This window comes from Panulirus ornatus, chromosome 30, assembly GCF_036320965.1.
Source record: "Panulirus ornatus isolate Po-2019 chromosome 30, ASM3632096v1, whole genome shotgun sequence".
NCBI classification, from domain to species: Eukaryota; Metazoa; Arthropoda; class Malacostraca; order Decapoda; family Palinuridae; genus Panulirus; species Panulirus ornatus.
This window is the reverse complement of record NC_092253.1, coordinates 23,775,459-23,798,840: the sequence shown is the minus strand read 5'-3', so window position 1 is coordinate 23,798,840 and position 23,382 is coordinate 23,775,459. Positions and strand designations below refer to the sequence as shown.

Here is a 23,382-nt window from a genome sequence, read left to right as displayed (position 1 = left end):
ATGTAGTTGTGATGATGATGCAGTTGTGATGAAGATGTAGTTGTGATGAAGATGTAGTTGTGATGAAGATGTAGTTGTGATGAAGATGTAGTTATGATGAAGATGTAGTTGTGATGAAGATGTAGTTGTGATGAAGATGTAGTTGTGATGAAGATGTAGTTGTGATGATGATGTAGTTGTGATGAAGATGTAGTTGTGATGATGATGTAGTTATGATGAGATTGTGACTTTTCTTTCTTTCTTTTAAACTATTCGCCATTTCCCGCGTTAGCGAGGTAGCGCTAAGAACAGAGGATTGGGCCTTTTTTGGAATATCCTCAACTGGCCCCCTCTGTTCCTTCTTTTGGAAAATTTAAAAAAAAAAACGAGAGGGGAGGATTTCCAGCTCCCCGCTCCCTCCCCTTTTAGTCGCCTTCTACGACACGCAGGGAATACGTGGGAAGTATTCTTAATCCCCTATCCCCAGGGATAAATTGTGACTTATACTTCATTTTTCTTCTTAACATCCGTCATCGCTATAGTCATAGCCTTTGACCTGACCCGCAACGTAGGTCAAAACCATAGGGCAGAAACAGGTGCGTTGATACTGAGGGTGTAGTGAAGATACATTTGACCTCAGCCGTGAGGTTCAGGTCAGAGTTCAGCAGTGTCAATGGTGTAATGAAGATGTGTTTGACCTAATCCATGGTGTCAAGGATACCGTAAGGATAACCTGTGGCTTAACTGATAAGCATTAGGCTAATGATGTCATGGTGGTAGTTTGGAAGAGATTTTTCTCTTTTTTTTTTTTTCCATCGTTCAGCACGGTAACACTGATCGTTGACCTGATCCTCAAATATTAGGTCAGAAGCCGCTATTGTCGAGGCCATGATGCGGGGTCGTTTCTAGAGGGGGGGGGGGGTGAGTTAATCATGCTGCCTTTATTCCTTTCTTCTCCAACCAGCACCTTCCACTTTGGTCCCTCCACTGCCAAATGACGGAGGTGTAGTGAAGATGTCTCAAAGCCCTTTATGTCTTTCCGCTCAATTATCATCGTTGCTTTCCAACTGATTGCTTCCATTTTGACTCGTCAGAGGCCTGGATATCCTAAATGTATCACTTCACTGAATATGAAAAGGATTTATTATCACTCACCTTCATAACATTGAACCGCACATTTTCATTGCACCCTCTAGAAGCAGATCGTCATTTCTTCCTCTACCACTCTACTGCCTTTGACCCAATTTCAACCATAGCTCATCATTAGTATCTTCTCTATCTACACTACTACAAAGTTGTGGAAGACTCACAAGGTTAATAATGTCTTCCAATGGTCTTTATCTTTTTCACTGTACCAACAAAAATCATGATCTATCATCACTATATGCAATATCTTCCCTACATGAAAACATCTTCAACACAGTCTAGATCTACGATGATAATAGCTTTTTAGCTGAAGCATTACATCAAGTTATATCTTCACTATTTACCACGGCCTAAACATAAAGTTCAAAACTGAAAGCTTCCATCGTTGGTACGTGATCATTGCATATCAAATCTTCACTACTGCGGTAACCTTGGCATTGTCAACATAGTATGCTAATAACCTCATTCTATTACAGATCTTTAGCACTAATCTTAACCTCAATTTCTGTATCTAGAATGTGTATATTGACACATTGATCATTTTCTATCACCATACTATATATATCACGTCATAAACTTCTTCACTTGTACATTTCATATCATCATACTACCAGGCAATGCCTTGTTCAATATGGAGGCGCTCAAAATCTATCTCGGTATCTTTCGACTCCAACTTTACTATGATTTTTGATTTCCTGACGTAAATTTCTATCATAAGGGGAATGATATCTGGAACAGATAGACCAATACCGATACTTTAAAGCATGTAGAGAAAAAAAATTGCAAAGATTCCGTCTCAGCGTGGCACGAAACGGAAGCACTAATTGCCAGCCTAAGGTGAATCACAGCCAGTGGTGAAGAGACGAAGAAGATAGGCGACCCGTGAGTCCAGAGATGCACAACGGAAGCGACCATCGCCTCCAGACAATGAATTTGAGCCAGTGGCAAAAAGAACGAGAGGTCAGACAACTCTTGGCCTCGGAGGGAGAAAAAGGGAGCTCTCGCCCCAGGAGGATGGATCTAGACCAGCGAAGAAAAGGGTGAGAGGGAAGGGCATCCCACACTCTAAGAATAAATTGGATCCGGCGCCTGAAAGTTTCTGCAAAGGAAGCCATCCGACTCCAAAAGTTGATAGATATAGTCCTACCGTCAGCCCACAAACTCCTCAGGACGTGCCAGTCAACCTTCCCACTCCATCAGTAGACAAATCAAGGAGCTCTCCTCAGGACGTGCCAGTCATAAGGGGAATGATATCTGGAACAGATAGACCAATACCGATTCGTTAAAGCATGTAGAGAAAAAAGATTGCAAAGATTCCGTCTCAACAGCGTGGCACGAAACGGAGGCACTAATTGCCAGCCTAAGATGAATCACAGCCAGTGGTGAAGAGACGAAGAAGATAGGCGACCCGTGAGTCCAGAGATGCACAACGGAAGCGACCATCGCCTCCAGACAATGAATTTGAGCCAGTGGCAAAAAGAACGAGAGGTCAGACAACTCTTGGCCTCGGAGGGAGAAAAAGGGAGCTCTCGCCCCAGGAGGATGGATCTAGACCAGCGAAGAAAAGGGTGAGAGGGAAGGGCATCCCACACTCTAAGAATAAATTGGATCCGGCGCCTGAAAGTTTCTGCAAAGGAAGCCATCCGACTCCAAAAGTTGATAGATATAGTCCTACCGTCAGCCCTCGAACTTTATCAGTAGACAAAGTGAGGAGCTCATCTAAGGACGTGCCAGTCAACCCTCCCACTCCATCAGCAGACAAATCAAGGAGCTCTCCTCAGGACGTGCCAGTCAACCCTCCCACTCCATCAGTAGACAAATCAAGGAGCTCTCCTCAGGACGTGCCAGTCAACCCTCCCACTCCATCAGCAGACAAATCAAGGAGCTCTCCTCAGGACGTGCCAGTCAACCTTCCCACTCCATCAGCAGACAAATCAAGGAGCTCTCCTCAGGACGTGCCAGTCAACCCTCCCACTCCATCAGTAGACAAATCAAGGAGCTCTCCTCAGGACGTGCCAGTCAACCTTCCCACTCCATCAGTAGACAAATCAAGGAGCTCATCTAAGGACGTGCCAGTCAACCCTCCCACTCCATCAGTAGACAAATCAAGGAGCTCTCCTCAGGACGTGCCAGTCAACCTTCCCACTCCATCAGTAGACAAATCAAGGAGCTCTCCTCAGGACGTGCCAGTCAACCCTCCCACTCCATCAGCAGACAAATCAAGGAGCTCTCCTCAGGACGTGCCAGTCAACCCTCCCACTCCATCAGTAGACAAATCAAGGAGCTCTCCTCAGGACGTGCCAGTCAACCTTCCCACTCCATCAGCAGACAAATCAAGGAGCTCTCCTCAGGACGTGCCAGTCAACCTTCCCACTCCATCAGCAGACAAATCAAGGAGCTCTCCTCAGGACGTGCCAGTCAACCCTCCCACTCCATCAGTAGACAAATCAAGGAGCTCTCCTCAGGACGTGCCAGTCAACCCTCCCACTCCATCAGTAGACAAATCAAGGAGCTCATCTAAGGACGTGCCAGTCAACCCTCCCACTCCATCAGTAGACAAATCAAGGAGCTCTCCTCAGGACGTGCCAGTCAACCTTCCCACTCCATCAGTAGACAAATCAAGGAGCTCTCCTCAGGACGTGCCAGTCAACCCTCCCACTCCATCAGCAGACAAATCAAGGAGCTCTCCTCAGGACGTGCCAGTCAACCCTCCCACTCCATCAGTAGACAAATCAAGGAGCTCTCCTCAGGACGTGCCAGTCAACCTTCCCACTCCATCAGCAGACAAATCAAGGAGCTCTCCTCAGGACGTGCCAGTCATTCTGAGAAAAGATCTGATGAAAGGGGCGGTATTAGGAAAGGGGGCATTTGCCACAACATACAAGGGCGTCCTTATTCTAACTAGTGGTGTGGTCCTGGTAGCAATAAAAGAATACGAATCACCGTCGGATGTGTCTGCAATGTACGAGGAAGCTTACGTATTGCAGGATCTAGACGGCAAAGGAGGTGCACCACGACTTTATGGTGTAGTGGAGAGCAACCCGTACAGTCTCGTCATGGAACTCTGCTCGGGGGATGACTACGACTTTTTCCTGATGAGAGCAAGCATCTCGAAATGCCTGATGGCTCTCTTACAAATCATCCAGCAGACGTTTGCTCTTCACGAAGCAGGTTACTACCACGCCGATCTCCACGGAGGAAACATTCTCGTAGACGACAGATTTGGATTAACCGTGAGGTTGATTGACTTTGGTATGTCCTCCAAACTCGACCCTAGGCCAGTGAACAAAGATCATACTGACTAGGATTAGGAGAGGTAGACAGACTATGCCAGCATATACAGTCTAGCAGCTGGCATTAGCAATGCAGTGTGCTGTACCCCTGCAGGAATGAAATTTAGAGAAGCAGTACATTCCCAACCCGCAGTGGGTGGGGAATCAGACCTCGACAAACTTCTCGTCCTGACGACTGCTGCCTTACAGGAATAGATAGAATATGATCGACGCCGTGGTTGAGAAGCGGCAGTTCCCAAAATCATACACTGATGTATTATTATGGTCAGCCTCGACCCAAATTCAATATACACAGGGCCTTGTGAAGTCCAGGATCCAGGAGCAACGAGCAAGTGAACATCACCCCCCCCCCCCCCCCCCCCATACACACACACACACACACACACAGCCAAGTGAGGATATTCCCTCTCATTCTCAGTCCTCTGTTCTTAATGCGACCTCGCTAGCGCTGGTATCCTGTAACTTACTCGAGTCTGATGACCTGAGGCGCACACTGGGACCTAATGACCCGCATCATTGGTGACCTTCAACATACTCAGTGCCTTCTGACCTGAAACATACCAGGATCTGTGATGCGAAACATCACGATACAGGAATCCGAAAGATGGCAGTGCCGGCAAACCTAACCTACCTGATAACCAGCCGATTCCACACAAGTGAGATGGGATGAGGGAGGGAACCACGCCCCGGACCTGCAGCAGCGGACCTGTTAACCCCGACCAGCAGCACACTGCCTTGGGAGTATCCACTCTCACACGCATGTAGTAGGAAAACAAGTTGGGGGAAGTCCCTTCATAACACAATAACTCAAGATCACCTTAGTGATAACTCAGGCCTTGGTAGAAGTACAACGAAGCTTTGAACTTTCCTTTAGATCACGAGGTCTGATTATATAACTGTATAATTTCTCAGCTCTTTAAAGATATAAACTGCCAATTGTGTAAGAAACTGAATAGCAAATATCCTATTTAGAATGTAAACAATGAAGGTGTAACTGTAAAGATGTAGGACGTACAGAAAACGGGTGTAAACAGGCCTGGGCTGAGCAGACGGTTGGAGAGTCGATCCCAGGAAGGTGGTCGTTGACTCTAGGAAAATCCCGCTCAAGTTTTCCCACTTCAGAGACGTCAGAGAATATAGCCTCTCACTTGGAAACTGAGTACAAACCTCTCATTGACACCAAGAATCTTTTAGCTCTCCCTTTTAATAATTTACTTTACTTCCCATGTTGCTTAAATCCTTTAATGTAAATGTTGCCTTCAGCAACAATAATACTATAAAGAATATCCTAATCAGGATTTCACCAGAACATTCTCCTAGGTGCAACGTAAATATAGTATAAGAACGGGACAAGAATCAAATGCCTTTTTTGATCACGTTAAAAACTATGATCATTGTATTGATAAGAGTAATACCATCTCAGTTATCTAACTCTTTTACCACGAGAAATATCATTGAATCTTCTGTTATTAGATACACAAAGAATCATAATCTTATTATTAGTGATGGTCTATACAAATTAAATAACTTTATCGTTGATAAAATTTGTAAAATGATAAGTTTATGATACGCTCGTTGCCTCTCTTGGACAATCGTATGTTTACCAAATGGCGTCCTAGCTACGTCTCTTCGTTGTATATCATCTGACTGTTATATTTCTCTCTTGTGTCTCCCCTGATGATGTGATTATTACACGAAAGTGCACTTGAGAACTTATCGTGTTTCATTTTCCCCGTGGACTCTTAGGAATATATATATATATATATATATATATATATATATATATATATATATATATATATATATATATATATATATATATATATATATATATATATATATATATATATATATATATATATATATATATATATATGTATATATATATCCCTGGGGATAGGGGAGAAAGAATACTTCCCACGTATTCCCTGCGTGTCGTAGGCGACTAAAAGGGGAGGGAGCGGGGGGCTGGAAATCCTCCCCTCTCACTTTTTTTTTTTTTTTCTTAATTTTCCAAAAGAGGGAACAGAGAAGGGGCCCAGGTGAGGATATTCCCTCAAGGGCCCAGTCCTCTGTTCTCAACGCTACCTCGCTAATGCGGGAAATGGCGAATAGTATGAAAGAAAGAAAGAATATATATATATATATATATATATATATATATATATATATATATATATATATATATATATATATATATATATATATATATATATATATATATATATATATATATATATATATATAGTTTCATTTATTCTTTTATTTATTCAGAAAGCCACAGGTTTATCCAATGTGGAAAAGAGAGCAGTAACTCTTGACCTAATTACAACCTTTGAATAGTCAAACCAGTTTGATGACAAGAACACTGAACAGTTCCTGAAAGAGAACAACCAGAGACCATAACATAAGATCAAACAAGAAAATTCATTCGAAGAAAAATGAGGAAATACTTTTTTTCAAAAAAGTCGTTGGACGAAGAGCTTAAACTAAGTAATGAAATAATCATAAAAACAGAGAAAGATTAAGAGATGGGGGCTCCACGAATGCAGACCACCCTCCTTACACTGAAAAAAAAAAATTGATAGATAATCCAGGATGATTTAGAACGCAATGTTAACCAGAAGTAAAGAGAATTTGAATTCCTCTGAATCCAGAGATAATCATCTATTTCCTTATGATTCCTTTACAAATTATGTCTTGTAATGGTTTATTGTTACTGATTGTTGAAAGAGCAACCCAAATAAGCTTCTCTAGAGAGTGTGAGGACCTGATATCAGCTTATTTACGTTTAACCGACTGATATATTCTTCATGACAACCCAAGCTGGAGTGGATGGTACATGCGACGGGGTATATAAGGAGGTGAAGCCACGTTTGGCCATCAGTCGCTTCGCAGCCGCGTTATCAGTCTCATCAAACAGGTAAGTCTTACGTCTGCGTCTGGTCCTGCCTGCCTCCTCAGGCGTTCCTTGACGTTGCTGCTACAATGTGTAACACAGGGGTAAGACCATGTCTATGTCTGTTTATTCCATGCCAGGAGTTACCTGGTGTTACCGTCCATAGAACGTGTAACACAGGGGGTAAGACCATATCTGTGCCTGGTCCCTCTATACGAGGAGTTACCTGGCGTTACTTACGGTTACCTGACGTAAGGTTGAAACACTGGTGCAGGGCCACGTCTGTGTGTGGTTCTGCCTAACCCGAAGTTAGCTACGGTACTGGAATAGATCAGAGACTCACAGATTAGTGTCGTAAAAGCCAGAAGACATACAGGTAATCACGAACGATCGACCTGTATATTGTCAATGTGACTAAGGAGGCGTGAATGATACCAAGTCCTGGACTTGAAGCGATTTATCAAATCTATTATCTAAACGTGTCTATTGTACTGATCTCAACCACTCGCAGGTATTAACGGTCTTGTTGAAGAAAAACTACCTCGCCTCATTCGAGGTAAAACGTTTAACCACAAGATTGCATCCGTTACCAAGAATACAATCGGATGAATCAACTCTTGGTAGAACAAGGGTTATCATCGCCTTTGATCATGACGAATAGTCGTATTAGATCATCTCTTGAACCTCTCTTTTCTGAGACAAAGAGATTCACGTCGTTTCATCAGCTCTCGTGGGATTTGTTTCTCTGTCCGGGAATCATCTGTTTAGCTCTTCATTCTCTTAAAGTCAGTTATAAGAAAGGTGACCAAAACTGAACACAACATTCAAGATGTAGACGAACCAGTGAAATGTACAAATTAAGGATGATTTCCTTGTAATTAGATTCGAAGGTTTCTACCTATGAATCCAAGAATATTGTTCGCTCTTTTTCGCTGCTTCTGTGCACTGCATATTTGATTTTGGTCACCAGAGATTATTAAACCAAAGTCTTTTTCCTTCATTGTTGTTTTTTTCCAGTAGCAGAATTCCTACTGGAACTTTGTACTTATGAATATTGAAATATATTTGCCATCTATAAGCCCAGTTTATCATTTTGTCTATGTCGGTTTGAAGCTGTGGACTTTTAGGTTCAGTCATAGGTTTATTTTCCAGCTTTGTATCATGAGCGAATGTTGATATCTTGCAATGCAGCTCATTATTAATATCATTGATATTTATAAGAAAAACGGACCCAAAACTGGTCCTTGTGGCACTCCACTTCTTACGTCTACCTATCCTGCGGCTTGACCATTTATCACAACTCTTTGGTATGAGAGATGTCAACTAATTTCCTAAAGTACAACTTCATCAGTGCCATGCGTCTTTAATCTTACCTATGTGGCGTATCTTACGCTAATTCACCACATTTTTTCAACGCCCGTGCCAGATTTCAGTGACTGTCAGAGATTAGACAAAGGTGAGGGGTTTCTTCTTGCAAGTCTAAACCAGCATGGAAGTACTTTAGGCCTGGGGAATCTTGAATGTCACTTTAGACAGTCAACAGCAAACTACTATTACCACCACCCTTGTGGTACACTTGCTATGGTGAATGATGAACAGAGGGTCTGGTGGTACACTTGCTGTGGTGAGTGATGTACGGAGGACCTGGTGGTACACAGGAGGTGGTGAGTGATGTACGGAGGACCTGGTGGTACACAGGAGGTGGTGAGTGATGTATAGTGTCTGATAGCTAGTAAGATATACAGAGAGAGAGAGAGAGAGAGAGAGAGAGAGAGAGAGAGAGAGAGAGAGAGAGAGAGAGAGAGAGAGAGAGAGAGAGAGAGAGAGAGAAACAACAGCGGAAGACACATAGTGCTAAACAATATCCAATAATTTTGTTTCCAGGATTTTGGTCCAGCAACCACCCAACACCTGTGCCATGGCTCGAGCAGTTCCCATGATGGCCGTCCTCCTAGTGGTGGCGCTGGCTGCTACTACTGTTACAGCCACCGACTATCGTAAGTTTGATCACGGTGTCATGTCTAGGAAGGACCTGCAGGTCTTATTCCTCTTCTGTACGTGGTAGATGATAATACGAATGTGTGCCATTAAGGCTGTGGTCTTCCCATGTCTCCTACTATTCGCAGTGTACAAGTCCAGAGGATTCGTTTATGTGTTCCCTCTCCCCGTTCATGATACTCCACTTCAGTTCTGCTCTCATTCTAAAGTCTCAGTGGTGCTTTGGAGGGTGACGCGCCACCAAACAAACCCCCACCGTTTTCCCACACACCAGTGTTGGGAGCTGATACCAGGCAATCCTAGCTACACTCTCACATGCCTCGGAGTATATTAGAACAGCCCCTTCAGCAGACCCTCCCACAATTCCATGCACAAGTATGGGCATGACAGATCCCAGGAAGACCCTCGTCACCCTATGTATATCTGAAGGAGTGACCACACTTCAGTAGGACTTAAGATAGCTTGTCGAAAATTCACACACTCTGTAAAAGCCGTGTTGAGAACAGACACTGTCCACGAAGTTTATGTAAGGGGTGTCTTCCGGCTAAAGGAGGGGGAGGGGGTTTCATGGTGAGGGGGGGATAGGGGGTGTGGGGGGTGTCTGGGTAGCTGGAACGTGTGTTCTGGTCTTCGTCATGTGTTATGTCGTCTTGATCATTCTTTCATAACGATTTGGCTGATGATATCTTTATGTGTGTGTGTGTGTGTGTGTGTGTGTGTGTGTGTGTGTGTGTGTGTGTGTGTGTGTGTGTGTGTGTGTAACCATTTCTTGACTAATGTATTCATCCCTATCTCTCGTCCTCACAGCTGGCGACTGCAACTTCTTCTGTCCTCAGCACATTGACTACGTGTGTGGTACTGATGGCGTAACTTACAACAACGATTGTTACCTCCTGGGCGCCCAGTGTGAGGACTCCTCCATCAGCAAGGCATACGATGGGCCTTGTTGCCCTGGGCCATATTGTACAGGTAACGTAAGATGGGCCTTGTTGCCCTGGGCCATATTGTACAGGTAACGTAAGATGGGCCTTGTTGCCCTGGGCCATACTGTACAGGTAACGTAAGATGGGCCTTGTTGCCCTGGGCCATATTGTACAGGTAACGTAAGATGGGCCTTGTTGCCCTGGGCCATATTGTACAGGTAACGTAAGATGGGCCTTGTTGCCCTGGGCCATATTGTACAGGTAACGTAAGATGGGCCTTGTTGCCCTGGGCCATATTGTAGAGGACTTCATTCGTAGTTCATACAATTTTATTTAACATTTTTCTATACATGTGGCACGACATGTTTCGTGGAGGCAATCCACCTCATCAGCTGCCAGATAATTAGATAGACAGATAGATAGATGGATAGATGGACATAGGTATTGTATATATACTATGTGTATGATGGTAGGCATTGATTACACAGTATAAACCCCCAGTAGATCTGTCATAACCTTCAGTGTCGTCAAATTTCTGATGCAGTCGTTGTCGATATTAACTTCCCGTCACACACTTCCCGTCACAAACTTCCCGTCACAAACTTCCCGTCACATTGTCAATGGTTCACCATGTCTGACTCAAACTTCTCCTTTTCAGGGTATGATTAGGTCGGTCTGCCTCTCGCCTCACTACGGAACACTGGCCCTCGGCTCACCCATTCCCGCCCACGTATGAGTCACCTATCATCAGTCTATAGATATGAGGTCACCATCATCCACCCCTCCACCTCCTTCTGCCAGGTGATTCAAAGAACCAATGAAGCAGTGGGTGAAGCCGGGTTCATTACTGATGGTCATCTGTAGTGTATGTGTTTCTCCTCTGGAGAAAAATCAGACATAGAATTGTGGAAGATTCGGTGTTTCGTTACAGTTGTCAAGAGTTTCATGTCACCTGAATAAAGTTGTTGGATTGTTAAATGTATCACGTTTTATTCCCTGGAACATTAGCATATGTGTGTGTGTGTGTGTGTGTGTGTTCCTCCACACACTTCCTTATCCACAGCTCCCACACCTACCTCTTTCTCCTTTCATTTCTGAAACATTCGCAAATATTTCTCCTAACCTTCCCATAGTAGAACATCCATCTCTCTTCTTCCCCTTGATCATTTCTCTGAAACCCAGCTGTTCAAGGCTACGTCTGTACACGATCAAATTGGTTGCTATGATCACAACCATCGTGTTCGCTGCAAGAGTCGAGTTTGAGACCATCTATTGCTTCATCTCGTGGAGCTTCATCTCGTGGAGCTTCATCTCGTGGAGCTTCGTCTCGTGGAGCTTCGTCTCGTGAAGCTTCATCTCGTGGAGCTTAGTCTCGTGAAGCTTCGTCTCGTGAAGCTTCGTCTCGTGGAGCTTCATCTCGTGGAGATTCGTCTCGTGAAGCTTCATCTCGTGGAGCTTCATCTCGTGGAGCTTCATCTCGTGGAGATTCGTCTCGTGAAGCTTAGTCTCGTGAAGCTTCATCTCGTGGAGATTCGTCTCGTGAAGCTTTATCTCGTGGAGATTCGTCTCGTGAAGCTTCATCTCGTGGAGCTTCATCTCGTGGAGCTTCATCTCGTGGAGATTCGTCTCGTGAAGCTTAGTCTCGTGAAGCTTCATCTCGTGGAGCTTCATCTCGTGGAGCTTCATCTCGTGGAGCTTTATCTCGTGGAGATTCGTCTCGTGGAGCTTCGTCTCGTGGAGTTTCATCTCGTGGAGCTTCATCTCGTGGAGCTTCATCTCGTGGAGCTTCGTCTCGTGAAGCTTCATCTCGTGGAGCTTGAGTCCTCCTCGAAGCCATCTGGTCCAAAGATTCATAAACCCTCTATTACCTTGACTCTGTATCTCGTATATGAAACCCCGTCCCTCCCACCCAAACCCGCTCTCAAACCTCTCCAACTGTGTACACTGCATAGCCTGGCTGACCACCGTTCTCCTCTCATCCCATCGCTGTGGCCTTGTTGTTTGCTGGGTTTAACGGCCATCGACCTATGAGGAAGGTCATTAGGCCAGCAACCCTCTGTTGGTGTTTATGTACGGGGATTTCAGTGCTGTCACTTCAGACCCGTTCTTCGGAAAGGCAAGAACACCTTCGTTCAAAGAAAATGCTGAACTGACTTCAATTTGCTGACATGTTGCTGACGTGGGCGGCAACGGTAAACAACACCATTAATTCAAACCTTCCTCTGAAACCCGAAGATCAGTGAGTGGTTATAAAAGCCTATAATAATATTTGTGAATCAGCTTATAAGACTGGCTTACAACTCCTTTGAGCAAGATTCACAACACTAGTAACCAAACCTTCATCCAGACCCCACAACACTAGCGACCAACCCTTCATCCAGACCCCACAACACTAGCGACCAACCCTTCATCCAGACCCCACAACACTAGCGACCAACCCTTCATCCAGACCCCACAACACTAGCGACCAACCCTTCATCCAGACCCCACAACACTAGCGGCCAACCCTTCATCCAGACCCACAACACAGCCAGCCAAGACCCAGAACCCCAAAGAGAAGACCTTCACTAAGGGACGAACCAACACACAGCTGAGCCAGACCCCTCAAAGAGACTTCCATTTCCCCATTCCTGGTGGGTGGTGGAGGACTGGCTCCTCCTCCCCAGAAGCGCACTTGTTGCCACCAACAAGTTTAACCTAACCCAGAGGAGTGTCGTCTAGCGGCCCCCTCACCCTCTTGGGGAAGTTTGCCCGTAATGACAGAGCCAGCTGCTAACATGGCATTAATTACAGTCACCGATGACGGGCTATTAAGTCCAGGCGAGACCTAATTACAGAGGGAAGTCGTCTTCTATGTTATTAATGGGATACAGTTTCGTGAAGAGCATATTGAAGCCTGGTGATTATCTCTTGATTACTGCCTTGTCCACACGGCCTGTTTCCCTTTTTCCGGCGACCGTAGATAAACAGGGATATGGGACAAACAGATAACAGAAGACCCACTGGTCCGTAATGAGGTTACCTGATAAAAGATCATTTTATCTTATTTTCGTGATGGAAGCCACGTGAAAAATAACTGAAAACTAGTTCATTTATTATCGTTTTTTTTTTTATAATTGGTCGAAAGATAGAACGAGATAAGTTAGCTGGTTAAGTGTGTTTTGACCCACCATCTCTGATGGGTTAATACTCCCATTCCACAGATGACGCTGTGAAAACCGTAATTGTGAAGTAAGAAGATGGGAGTTGTAAGGTACTGGGTGGTAGTGACGATCAGTGAGAGTGACAATCGGGAAACTAAACTCTACAGCAAAGGGAGGAGGAAAGAACTAGACATCCACTGAGAGTGATACATAGTTGGAAAAACTAAAGTGCTGAGTGGAGAAGATGTTTGCATAATGAAGTACTTGTCCTCAAACACTGTTGTGCTGCTGGGAAACCTTAGGTCTTTTCCCAGGTCACGTTTGGTCAATTTGATAAGAGTCATCTTATGTTCAAGAAGAGGGTTATCTTATGTTCTATGGCATCACTGGAGAACAGACCTGAAGAGTGAAGGCGCTGGGGTGGATATGTGATGTGAAGAAAGGATCGGAAAGACGCATGGCGGCGAATCTTTAAGGCTGGTGTGGCGGGTATGACGTGTTAGAAGTTGGTCAAGATGATTGAGTGTTACTTGAAGACAAGAGGAGGAGAAGCAGGTCACAGAGGAGGTAGGTATATAGAAAGATGAGGTGGTCAGAGCGATGGATATGCTCAAGAACACAGTGTTGATCACGTACAATAGCGTCGTGTTCCTGTGCGAAGGTGGAGATGGCTGTGAATAAGCTAGAGACATTTAATGTAGTGCGTTTAAAAAAAAAGAAGGTAAAACAAAGGCGTTTTTTTTTCGTGTAAGTTCATCCTTAACTCGAACTCACTGTGTTAGTGAGTCGAGAGGCTTCCTCACACACTCGAACCAAACCTTTTGAACTGCAATGAGACGAAAGAGAACAGACAGGGATGGCCTCGCAGCATGAGAGATAAGGACCTTACACACGAGGACAGTGGAGAGGCCAAGTAGCTATCGAGATCTAAGATGAAACCTGATCGTGGAGGAAATCAAGGCAAACGTCTGTTAGTATGGAATCAGGCGACTAACGAGGCCTCAGTCGAGTGTCAACAAGAGCTCAAACGACACCACTGAAGCACCTGCTTCAGGTGCTGAAATGCCGACGGAGGGAGAGGAAGGTGCCACGGAGGAGGGAGAGGAAGGTGCCACGGAGGAGGGAGAGGAAGGTGCCACGGAGGAGGGAGAGGAAGGTGCCACGGAGGAGGGAGAGGAAGGTGCCACGGAGGAGGGAGAGGAAGGTGCCACGGAGGAGGGAGAGGAAGGTGCCACGGAGGAGGGAGAGGAAGGTGCCACGGAGGAGGGAGAGGAAGGTGCCACGGAGGAGGGAGAGGAAGGTACCACGGAGGAGGGAGAGGAAGGTGCCACGGAGGAGGGAGAGGAAGGTGCCACGGAGGAGGGAGAGGAAGGTGCCCCGGAGGAGGGAGGTCCATCTTCTATCCTCACCTCACCCAATGAGAACAGGCAAAAGCTTTGGACGGATAACCTGGGCACTTCTCTCTCTCTCTCTCTCCTTCCACACCGACGGGCTTCCATTTTTATTACCCATGGTTGGTGTTCGGTGCTAAATGTTTCCCAGTTACGAGGCAATTATGCTGTTCACTGCTGCAACTTCACAGCGCATTTACGTAGTGTAATTGCCTGGATGTTGCTGTGTTTATGGAGAAGAGAGAGTAGGATGGGAAAGGTCAGAGGGGGGAAGGGGAGAAGATGGATGAAGATACATACATACATACGATGAAATGCCCAGAAGTGACACCCCATCTCTGGTCAGAGGTCAAATGGCACTGCAGAATTGACACCAGCGCAGGTCAGAGGTCAAATGACACTTCAACTTCAGAAATGACACACCAGCTCAGGTCAGAGGTCAGACGGCCGGTTGCAAAGTTCATTTCAGGTCAGGTTCAGTCTGTCAGAGCATGTCACCCTTAGATCAAGTCTGTGGCCAACACTACACACTGTACCCAACCCCTGTAACATCCACACACACACACACGCACCAGGAAATCAGGATAAGGTCCTGTAGATGGAGTTGAACACCGTACGAACGTACACTCTCGCTCACTGTTCAACGTTCAGTCCACAAACCTACATCATCTTCATCTCACACACAACACCTCACAACACGCAAACTCACACTGGTCTGTAGCGTGTATCATACATAGGGCCACAATGGCCTGTAAGGTGTATCATACATAGGGCCACAATGGCCTGTAAGATGTATCATACATAGTGCCACAATGGCCTGTAACGTGTACCATACATGGGCCACACTAGTCTCTTACGTGTATCATACACAGAGCCACACTGGTTTCTTACGTGTATCATACATGGGGCCACACTGGTATAGTACGTGTACCATACATGGAACCCAGTGGCCTGGACATCTTCACACACGTATGGAAATTGGTCAAGCAGAAGTAGTGTCCACCATACGGGAGTCTAGGGCTGGGGTCTGGCAGGGGAGTCACTACAGAACAACCTCTTCAGAGATGCCTCACAGAGGGCGCGATCCTGCTGAGCACAGACGCCAGCAAGAGGAAGAGAAGAAAACGGGCGGCAGGAGGAGCACTAAGGAAAAAGAAAAAGGTATATTCCGTTAGGAAATACGTTTTCTCTCTCTCACACACACACACACCAGGTGTGGGAGCTCAGGGGAAATAACAAAAAGTGCGATGGAGATGCAATCATTGTTTATTCGTGACACACACACACACACACACACACACACACACACACATACACGCCCTTTAATATCCCATGACGAGGGTGGGGGGGGGGGAATTTACGGTGAGGAGTAAGTAAGATGATGACAGCCTCGTTACCTTGTTTGATAGTTAAAGGACTTAGGAGGGGGGGATGGAGGGTGGTGCGTTACTGGAAAATACAGTATAGGTGATCAAATACACAATACATACAGTACGAACAATAATGCAGTTACATAGAGTGTCAGGTATTGACGTGATAGACAGAAACAAACAATGCAAATAGTCTATCTTCATGCATGACACGTACATTGCAAGCAATATACCCTGGTGCGTGACACGTACATTGTAAGCAATCGAGCCTGATACATAACACGTACATTGCAAGCAATATACCCTGGTGCGTGACACGTACATTGCAAGCAATCGAGCCTGATACATAACACGTACATTGCAAGCAATCGAGCCTGATGAGGAACAGTGTATAGGAAAAGAGACCCGTCAACTCGTCCCACGTATGTATACTCCAGACAGACACTGCAAGCAACCCTGATGCATACATTCCAAGCAATCATCTACGATGAATAACACGTACGTATCAAGCAGTCATACATGATGTATAGCACCAAAGCCCATGTAGTCAACTCTTAGCCACCGATCATCACACAGTTAAGAACCAACAGTAGAAGAAGCTATTCCTTATGCATGGCACCCACAGCACAAGCAGTGTACTCAGGGCTACATAACATTAAACATCATGTATATTACAGAGGTATAAGTTTGTTGAGTATTCCTGGTAAATTATATGTGAGGGTATTGATTGAGAGGGTGAAGGCATGTACAGAGCATCAGATTGGGGAAGAGCAGTGTGGTTTCAGAAGTGGTAGAGGATGTGTGGATCAGGTGTTTGCTTTGAAGAATGTATGTGAGAAATACTTAGAAAAGCAAATGGATTTGTATGTAGCATTTATGGATCTGGAGAAGGCATATGATAGAGTTGATAGAGATGCTCTGTGGAAGGTATTAAGAATATATGGTGTGGGAGGAAAGTTGTTAGAAGCAGTGAAAAGTTTTTATCGAGGATGTAAGGCATGTGTGTACGTGTAGGAAGAGAGGAAAGTGATTGGTTCTCAGTGAATGTGGGTTTGCGGCAGGGGTGTGTGATGTCTCCATGGTTGTTTAATTTGTTTATGGATGGGGTTGTTAGGGAGGTAAATGCAAGAGTTTTGGAAAGAGGGGCAAGTATGAAGTCTGTTGGGGATGAGAGAGCTTGGGAAGTGAGTCAGTTGTTGTTCGCTGATGATACAGCGCTGGTGGCTGATTCATGTGAGAAACTGCAGAAGCTGGTGACTGAGTTTGGTAAAGTGTGTGGAAGAAGAAAGTTAAGAGTAAATGTGAATAAGAGCAAGGTTATTAGGTACAGTAGGGTTGAGGGTCAAGTCAATTGGGAGGTGAGTTTGAATGGAGAAAAACTGGAGGAAGTGAAGTGTTTTAGATATCAGGGAGTGGATCTGGCAGCGGATGGAACCATGGAAGCGGAAGTGGATCATAGGGAGGGGGAGGGGGCGAAAATTCTGGGGCCTTGAAGAATGTGTGGAAGTCGAGAACATTATCTCGGAAAGCAAAAATGGGTATGTTTGAAGGAATAGTGGTTCCAACAATGTTGTATGGTTGCGAGGCGTGGGCTATGGATAGAGTTGTGCGCAGGAGGATGGATGTGCTGGAAATGAGATGTTTGAGGACAATGTGTGGTGTGAGGTGGTTTGATCGAGTGAGTAACGTAAGGGTAAGAGAGATGTGTGGAAATAAAAAGAGCGTGGTTGAGAGAGCAGAAGACGGGTGTTTTGAAGTGGTTTGGGCACATGGAGAGAATGAGTGAGGAAAGATTGACCAAGAGGATATATGTGTCGGAGGTGGAGGGAACGAGGAGAAGAGGGAGACCAAATTGGAGGTGGAAAGATGGAGTGAAAAAGATTTTGTGTGATCGGGGCCTGAACATGCAGGAGGGTGAAAAGAGGGCAAGGAATAGAGTGAATTGGAGCGATGTGGTATACCGGGGTTGACGTGCTGTCAGTGGATTGAATCAAGGCATGTGAAGCGTCTGGGGTAAACCATGGAAAGCTGTGTAGGTATGTATATTTGCGTGTGTGGACGTATGTATATACATGTGTATGGGGGGGGGTTGGGCCATTTCTTTCGTCTGTTTCCTTGCGCTACCTCGCAAACGCGGGAGACAGCGACAAAGTATAATAAAAAGAAAAAATAATATATATATATATATATATATATATATATATATATATATATATATATATGGAGGTGAAATCGCATTTCAGTAGTTCATACAATCTTATTTAACATGTAATTTTTCTATGCATGTGGCACGACATGCTTCGTGGAGACAATCCACCTCATCAGGTGCCACAGTACTTAACAAAGTTACTTCAATCCCAAAATCACACTTAAATCCCGCCGTCCAACACGAATCACTGTCTAGCAGTAACCGTTATAAGGGAGAGTGATTAAGGGGGTCACGTGGCGGGGGTTTACCTGGGTAGCTGGGTGTGTCTTGAACAACTTTTTTTTTTTGTTTTCATGGTTTGTAAATTCTCTTATGATGATCTGGTTAATGCTAGGATGGGCTTTAAAATGGGCTGGGGATACACTAAAGTTCTTGGTATTCACAATTAAGACAGATTCATAACGTTACGTGTGACATAATCATCAGAGGGGTATAGAATAACGGGATTTTCAAGACCTATGGCCAGGGTGATCATTTTCATGACAATGTTTAACGATCGCATTTTTGTGGTCATCCCTGCGTACTGCATGACGGTGCCAATAACACCTCTCCGTTACAGTCTTACCAGTCTGGCCTACATAAATATATTTACATGCCTTGCATTTGACGGCGTAAACACTCCCAATTGTTGCATGATTTGACCTATTATTCATTAAGGTCTTGCTGACGGTGTTATTATACTGGGAAGCACCATTAGAAGCATTGTTTTTTAGAACGTATCTTAAATTAGCTACGTTGGGCGAACAGGGCAACACTAAACATTTAGACTTATCCTTATTTGTCACATTTTTTTACAAGAAACATAAAATGTCTTCCTAGCTTTCCAGTAAATTTGTTCATAAACCAATTAGGATAATATAGCTGCCTAAAGATACGTCTTATATGACTACATTCGTCTACCAGGCCTATGGGATCACGTACCCGTAGTGCTCTTAAAAACATAGACATAACTACAGACATTTTTACATAATAATTATGTACTCAGAAATGAATATAGCTCTCAGAATTGATAGGCTTCCTGTAGATTTAATAAGACAAATGATCAGATTCTCTATTTATCAACACATCAAGTTTGCCTTCTTTTTCTTATTCCATCTTGGATTTGATGTTGGGGTGGATGTTATTCAATTCATTAAAGAAAACATCACAATCTTGGGAGGATGGCCACAAGGACCACACATCATCCATGTATCTAAACCAGACTTTCGGACAATCATTGACTGAAGTTAAAATTTCAGTCTCAAAATATTCCATAGATAAATTACTAAGGATTGGACCAAGAGGGTTCCCCATGGCATGACCAGATTTCTGTCAATAAAAATTCATTTCATCACCTTGGAAAATATTATTAGAAACACAAAACTTAACTAAGTCAATGAAAGTTTTTATGGACAGGGGCCAGGACAGTGGTTGGTCTGTACAGAGTGGTGTTGGACGGCGGAGTTCAAGTATGATGTTGGGATTTAGATAACTTTGCTAAGTACTGACACCTGATGATGAGGTGGTCTGTCTCTGCGAAACATGTCGTGCCATATGTATAGAAAAATCATATGTTGAATAAGATTGTATGAACGCCTACTGAAGTGCGACTTCCCTTTCATATATATATATATATATATATATATATATATATATATATATATATATATATATATATATATATATATATATTATTTATTTATTTATCTATTTTGCTTTGTCGCTGTCTCCCGCGTTTGCGAGGTAGCGCAAGGAAACAGACGAAAGAAATGGCCCAACCCACCCCCATACACATGTATATACATACACGTCCCCACACGCAAATGTACATACCCATACATCTCAATGTACACATATATATAGACACACAGACATATACATATGTACACATGCACACAATTCACACTGTCTGCCTTTATTCATTCCCATCGCCACCTCGTCACACATGGAATAACATCCCCCTCCCCCCTCATGTGTGCGAGGTAGCGCTAGGAAAAGACAACAAAGGCCCCATTCGTTCACACTCAGTCTCTAGCTGTCATGCAATAATGCCCGAAACCACAGCTCCCTTTCCACATCCAGGCCCCACACAACTTTCCATGGTTTACCCCAGACGCTTCACTTGCCCTGATTCAGTCCATTGACAGCACGTCGACCCCGGTACACCACATCGATCCAATTCACTCTATTCCTTGCCCGCCTTTCACTCTCCTGCATGTTCAGGCCCCGATCACTCAAAATCTTTTTCACTCCATCTTTCCACCTCCAATTTGGTGTCCCACTTCTCCTCGTTCCCTCCACCTCTGACACATATATCCTCTTGGTCAATCTTTCCTCACTCATTTTCTCCATGTGCCCAAACCATTTCAAAACACCTTCTTCTGCTCTCTCAACCACGCTCTTCTTATTTCCACACATCTCTCTTACCCTTACGTTACTTACTCGATCAAACCACCTCACACCACACATTGTCCTCAAACATCTCATTTCCAGCACATCCACCCTCCTGCGCACTACTCTATCCATAGCCCACGCCTCGCAACCATACAACATTGTTGGAACCACTATTCCTTCAAACATACCCATTTTTGCTTTCCGAGATAATGCTCTCGACTTCCACACATTCTTCAAGGCTTCCAGGATTTTCGCCCCCTCCCCCACTCTATGATTCACTTCCGCTTCCATGGTTCCATCCGCTACCAGATCCACTCCCAGATATCTAAAACACTTCACTTCCTCCAGTTTTTCTCCATTCAAACTCACCTCCCAATTGACTTGACCCTCAACCCTACTGTATCTAATAACCTTGCTCTTATTCACATTTACTCTTAACTTTCTTCTTTCACACACTTTACCAAACTCAGTCACCGGCTTCTGCAGTTTCTCACATGAATCAGTCACCAGCGCTGTATCATCAGCGAACAACAACTGACTCACTTCCCAAGCTCTCTCACCCCCAACAGACTGCATACTTGCCCCTCTTTCCAAAACTCTTGCATTCACCTCCCTAACAACCCCGTCCATAAACAAATTAAACAACCATGGAGACATCACACACCCCTGCCGCAAACCTACATTCACTGGGAACCAATCACTTTCCTCTCTTCCTACGTGTACACATGCCTTACATCCTCGATAAAAACTTTTCACTGCTTCTAACAACTTGCCTCCCACACCATATATTCTTAGTACCTTCCACAGAGCATCTATATCAACTCTATCATATGCCTTCTCCAGATCCATAAATGCTACATACAAATCCATTTGCTTTTCTAAGTATTTCTCACATACATTCTTCAAAGCAAACACCTGATCCACACATCCTCTACCACTTCTGAAACCACACTGCTCTTCCCCAATCTGATGCTCTGTACATGCCTTCACCCTTTCAATCAATACCCTCCCATATAATTTACCAGGAATACTCAACAAACTTATACCTCTGTAATTTGGGCACTCACTCTTATCCCCTTTGCCTTTATGCAATGGCACTATGCACGCATTCCGCCAATCCTCAGGCACCTCACCATGATTCATACATACATTAAATAATCTTACCAACCAGTCAACAATACAGTCACCCCCTTTTTTAATAAATTCCGCTGCAATACCATGTAAACCTGCTGCCTTGCCGGCTTTCATCATCCGCAAAGCTTTTACTACCTCTTATCTGTTTACCAAATCATTTTCCCTAACCCTCTCACTTTGCACACCACCTCGACCAAAACACCCTATATCTGCCACTCTATCATCAAACACATTCAACAAACCTTCAAAATACTCACTCCATCTCCTTCTCACATCACCACTACTTGTTATCACCTCCCCAATAGCCCTCTTCACTGAAGTTCCCATTTGCTCCCTTGTCTTACGCACTTTATCTACCTCCTTCCAGAACATCTTTTTATTCTCCCTAAAATTTAATGATACTCTCTCACCCCAACTCTCCTTTGCCCTCTTTTTCACCTCTTGCACCTTTCTCTTGACCTCCTGTCTCTTTCTTTTATACTCTCCCACTCATTTGCATTTTTTCCCTGCAAAAATCGTCCAAATGCCTCTCTCTTCTCTTTCACTAATAATGCAAATTAACCTCGGGTCACGCAAGAGTTCAGGAGACGGGCGGGAGAAACCCGTTTAGGGCAGGTGTCGTTGACTCTAGGAAAATTCCTCTTCACGTTTTCCTACTTCAGAGACGTCAGAGAACTGAACCTTTCACTCGGTAACTGAATTTATGATCACTACCTTATAAAGCGAGACGGCTCTCCAAACTGTGAACCACACACACACGCACACACACACACACACACACACACACACACACACACACACGCACACACACACACACACACACATATATATATATATATATATATATATATATATATATATATATATATATATATATATATATATATATATATATATATATATATATATTCCCTGCATGTCGTAGAAGGCGACTAAAAGGGAAGGGAGCGGGGGGCTGGAAATCCTCCCCTCTCATTTTTTTATTTTAATTTTCCAAGGGAGGGAACGGAGGGGGGGGCCGGATGAGGGTGTTCCCTCAAATGCCCAGTCCTCTGTTCTTGGCGCTACCTCGCTATTGCGGGAAATGGCGAATAGTATGAAAAAAAAAAAAAAATATATATATATATATATATATATATATATATATATATATATATATATATATATATATATATATATGTGTGTGTGTGTGTGTGTGTGTATGTATCCTCCATCACCCGCGTTAGCGAGGTAGCGTTAAGAACAGAGAACTGAGCCTTAGAGGGAATATACTAAAAACCTAAAACCCCTTATCCATGAGCAGTTGCAGTTCGAAGACTGCGCTACAATCAGAAGCAGGGAAACTATGAAAACCTTTGGAGTAAAAAAGGAGTATACTATTGGCCAACACAGCGAGTGATTTTTCTCTCTATGTCCGAGAATCGAACCCAGGCTACCGAGACGGTTCGGTGAGGGCAGCGTTTCCTCAAAACCACCGATTAGCTTAAGGTCGTTTCTCCTAAGCTACTACCGCAGATTAGAGTC

General features: G+C 44.3%; 1 protein-coding gene and 1 long non-coding RNA gene across 2 annotated transcripts; both read left to right on the top strand.

The window, feature by feature from the left end:
* Nucleotides 1-7,216: 7,216 nt before the first annotated feature.
* On the top strand, nucleotides 7,217-11,216 carry LOC139758492 (uncharacterized). The gene is made up of 4 exons (XM_071679983.1): nucleotides 7,217-7,341; nucleotides 9,202-9,314; nucleotides 10,123-10,284; nucleotides 10,897-11,216. Exons 1-4 carry the CDS (start codon nucleotides 7,232-7,234, stop codon nucleotides 10,905-10,907), a joined length of 396 nt encoding a protein of 131 aa, XP_071536084.1. The 5' UTR covers nucleotides 7,217-7,231; the 3' UTR covers nucleotides 10,908-11,216.
* LOC139758499 (uncharacterized) lies at nucleotides 7,348-9,149 on the top strand. The gene is made up of 2 exons (XR_011714854.1): nucleotides 7,348-8,978; nucleotides 9,019-9,149. It is a non-coding gene; the product is annotated as an uncharacterized lncRNA (long non-coding RNA).
* Nucleotides 11,217-23,382: the final 12,166 nt, after the last annotated feature.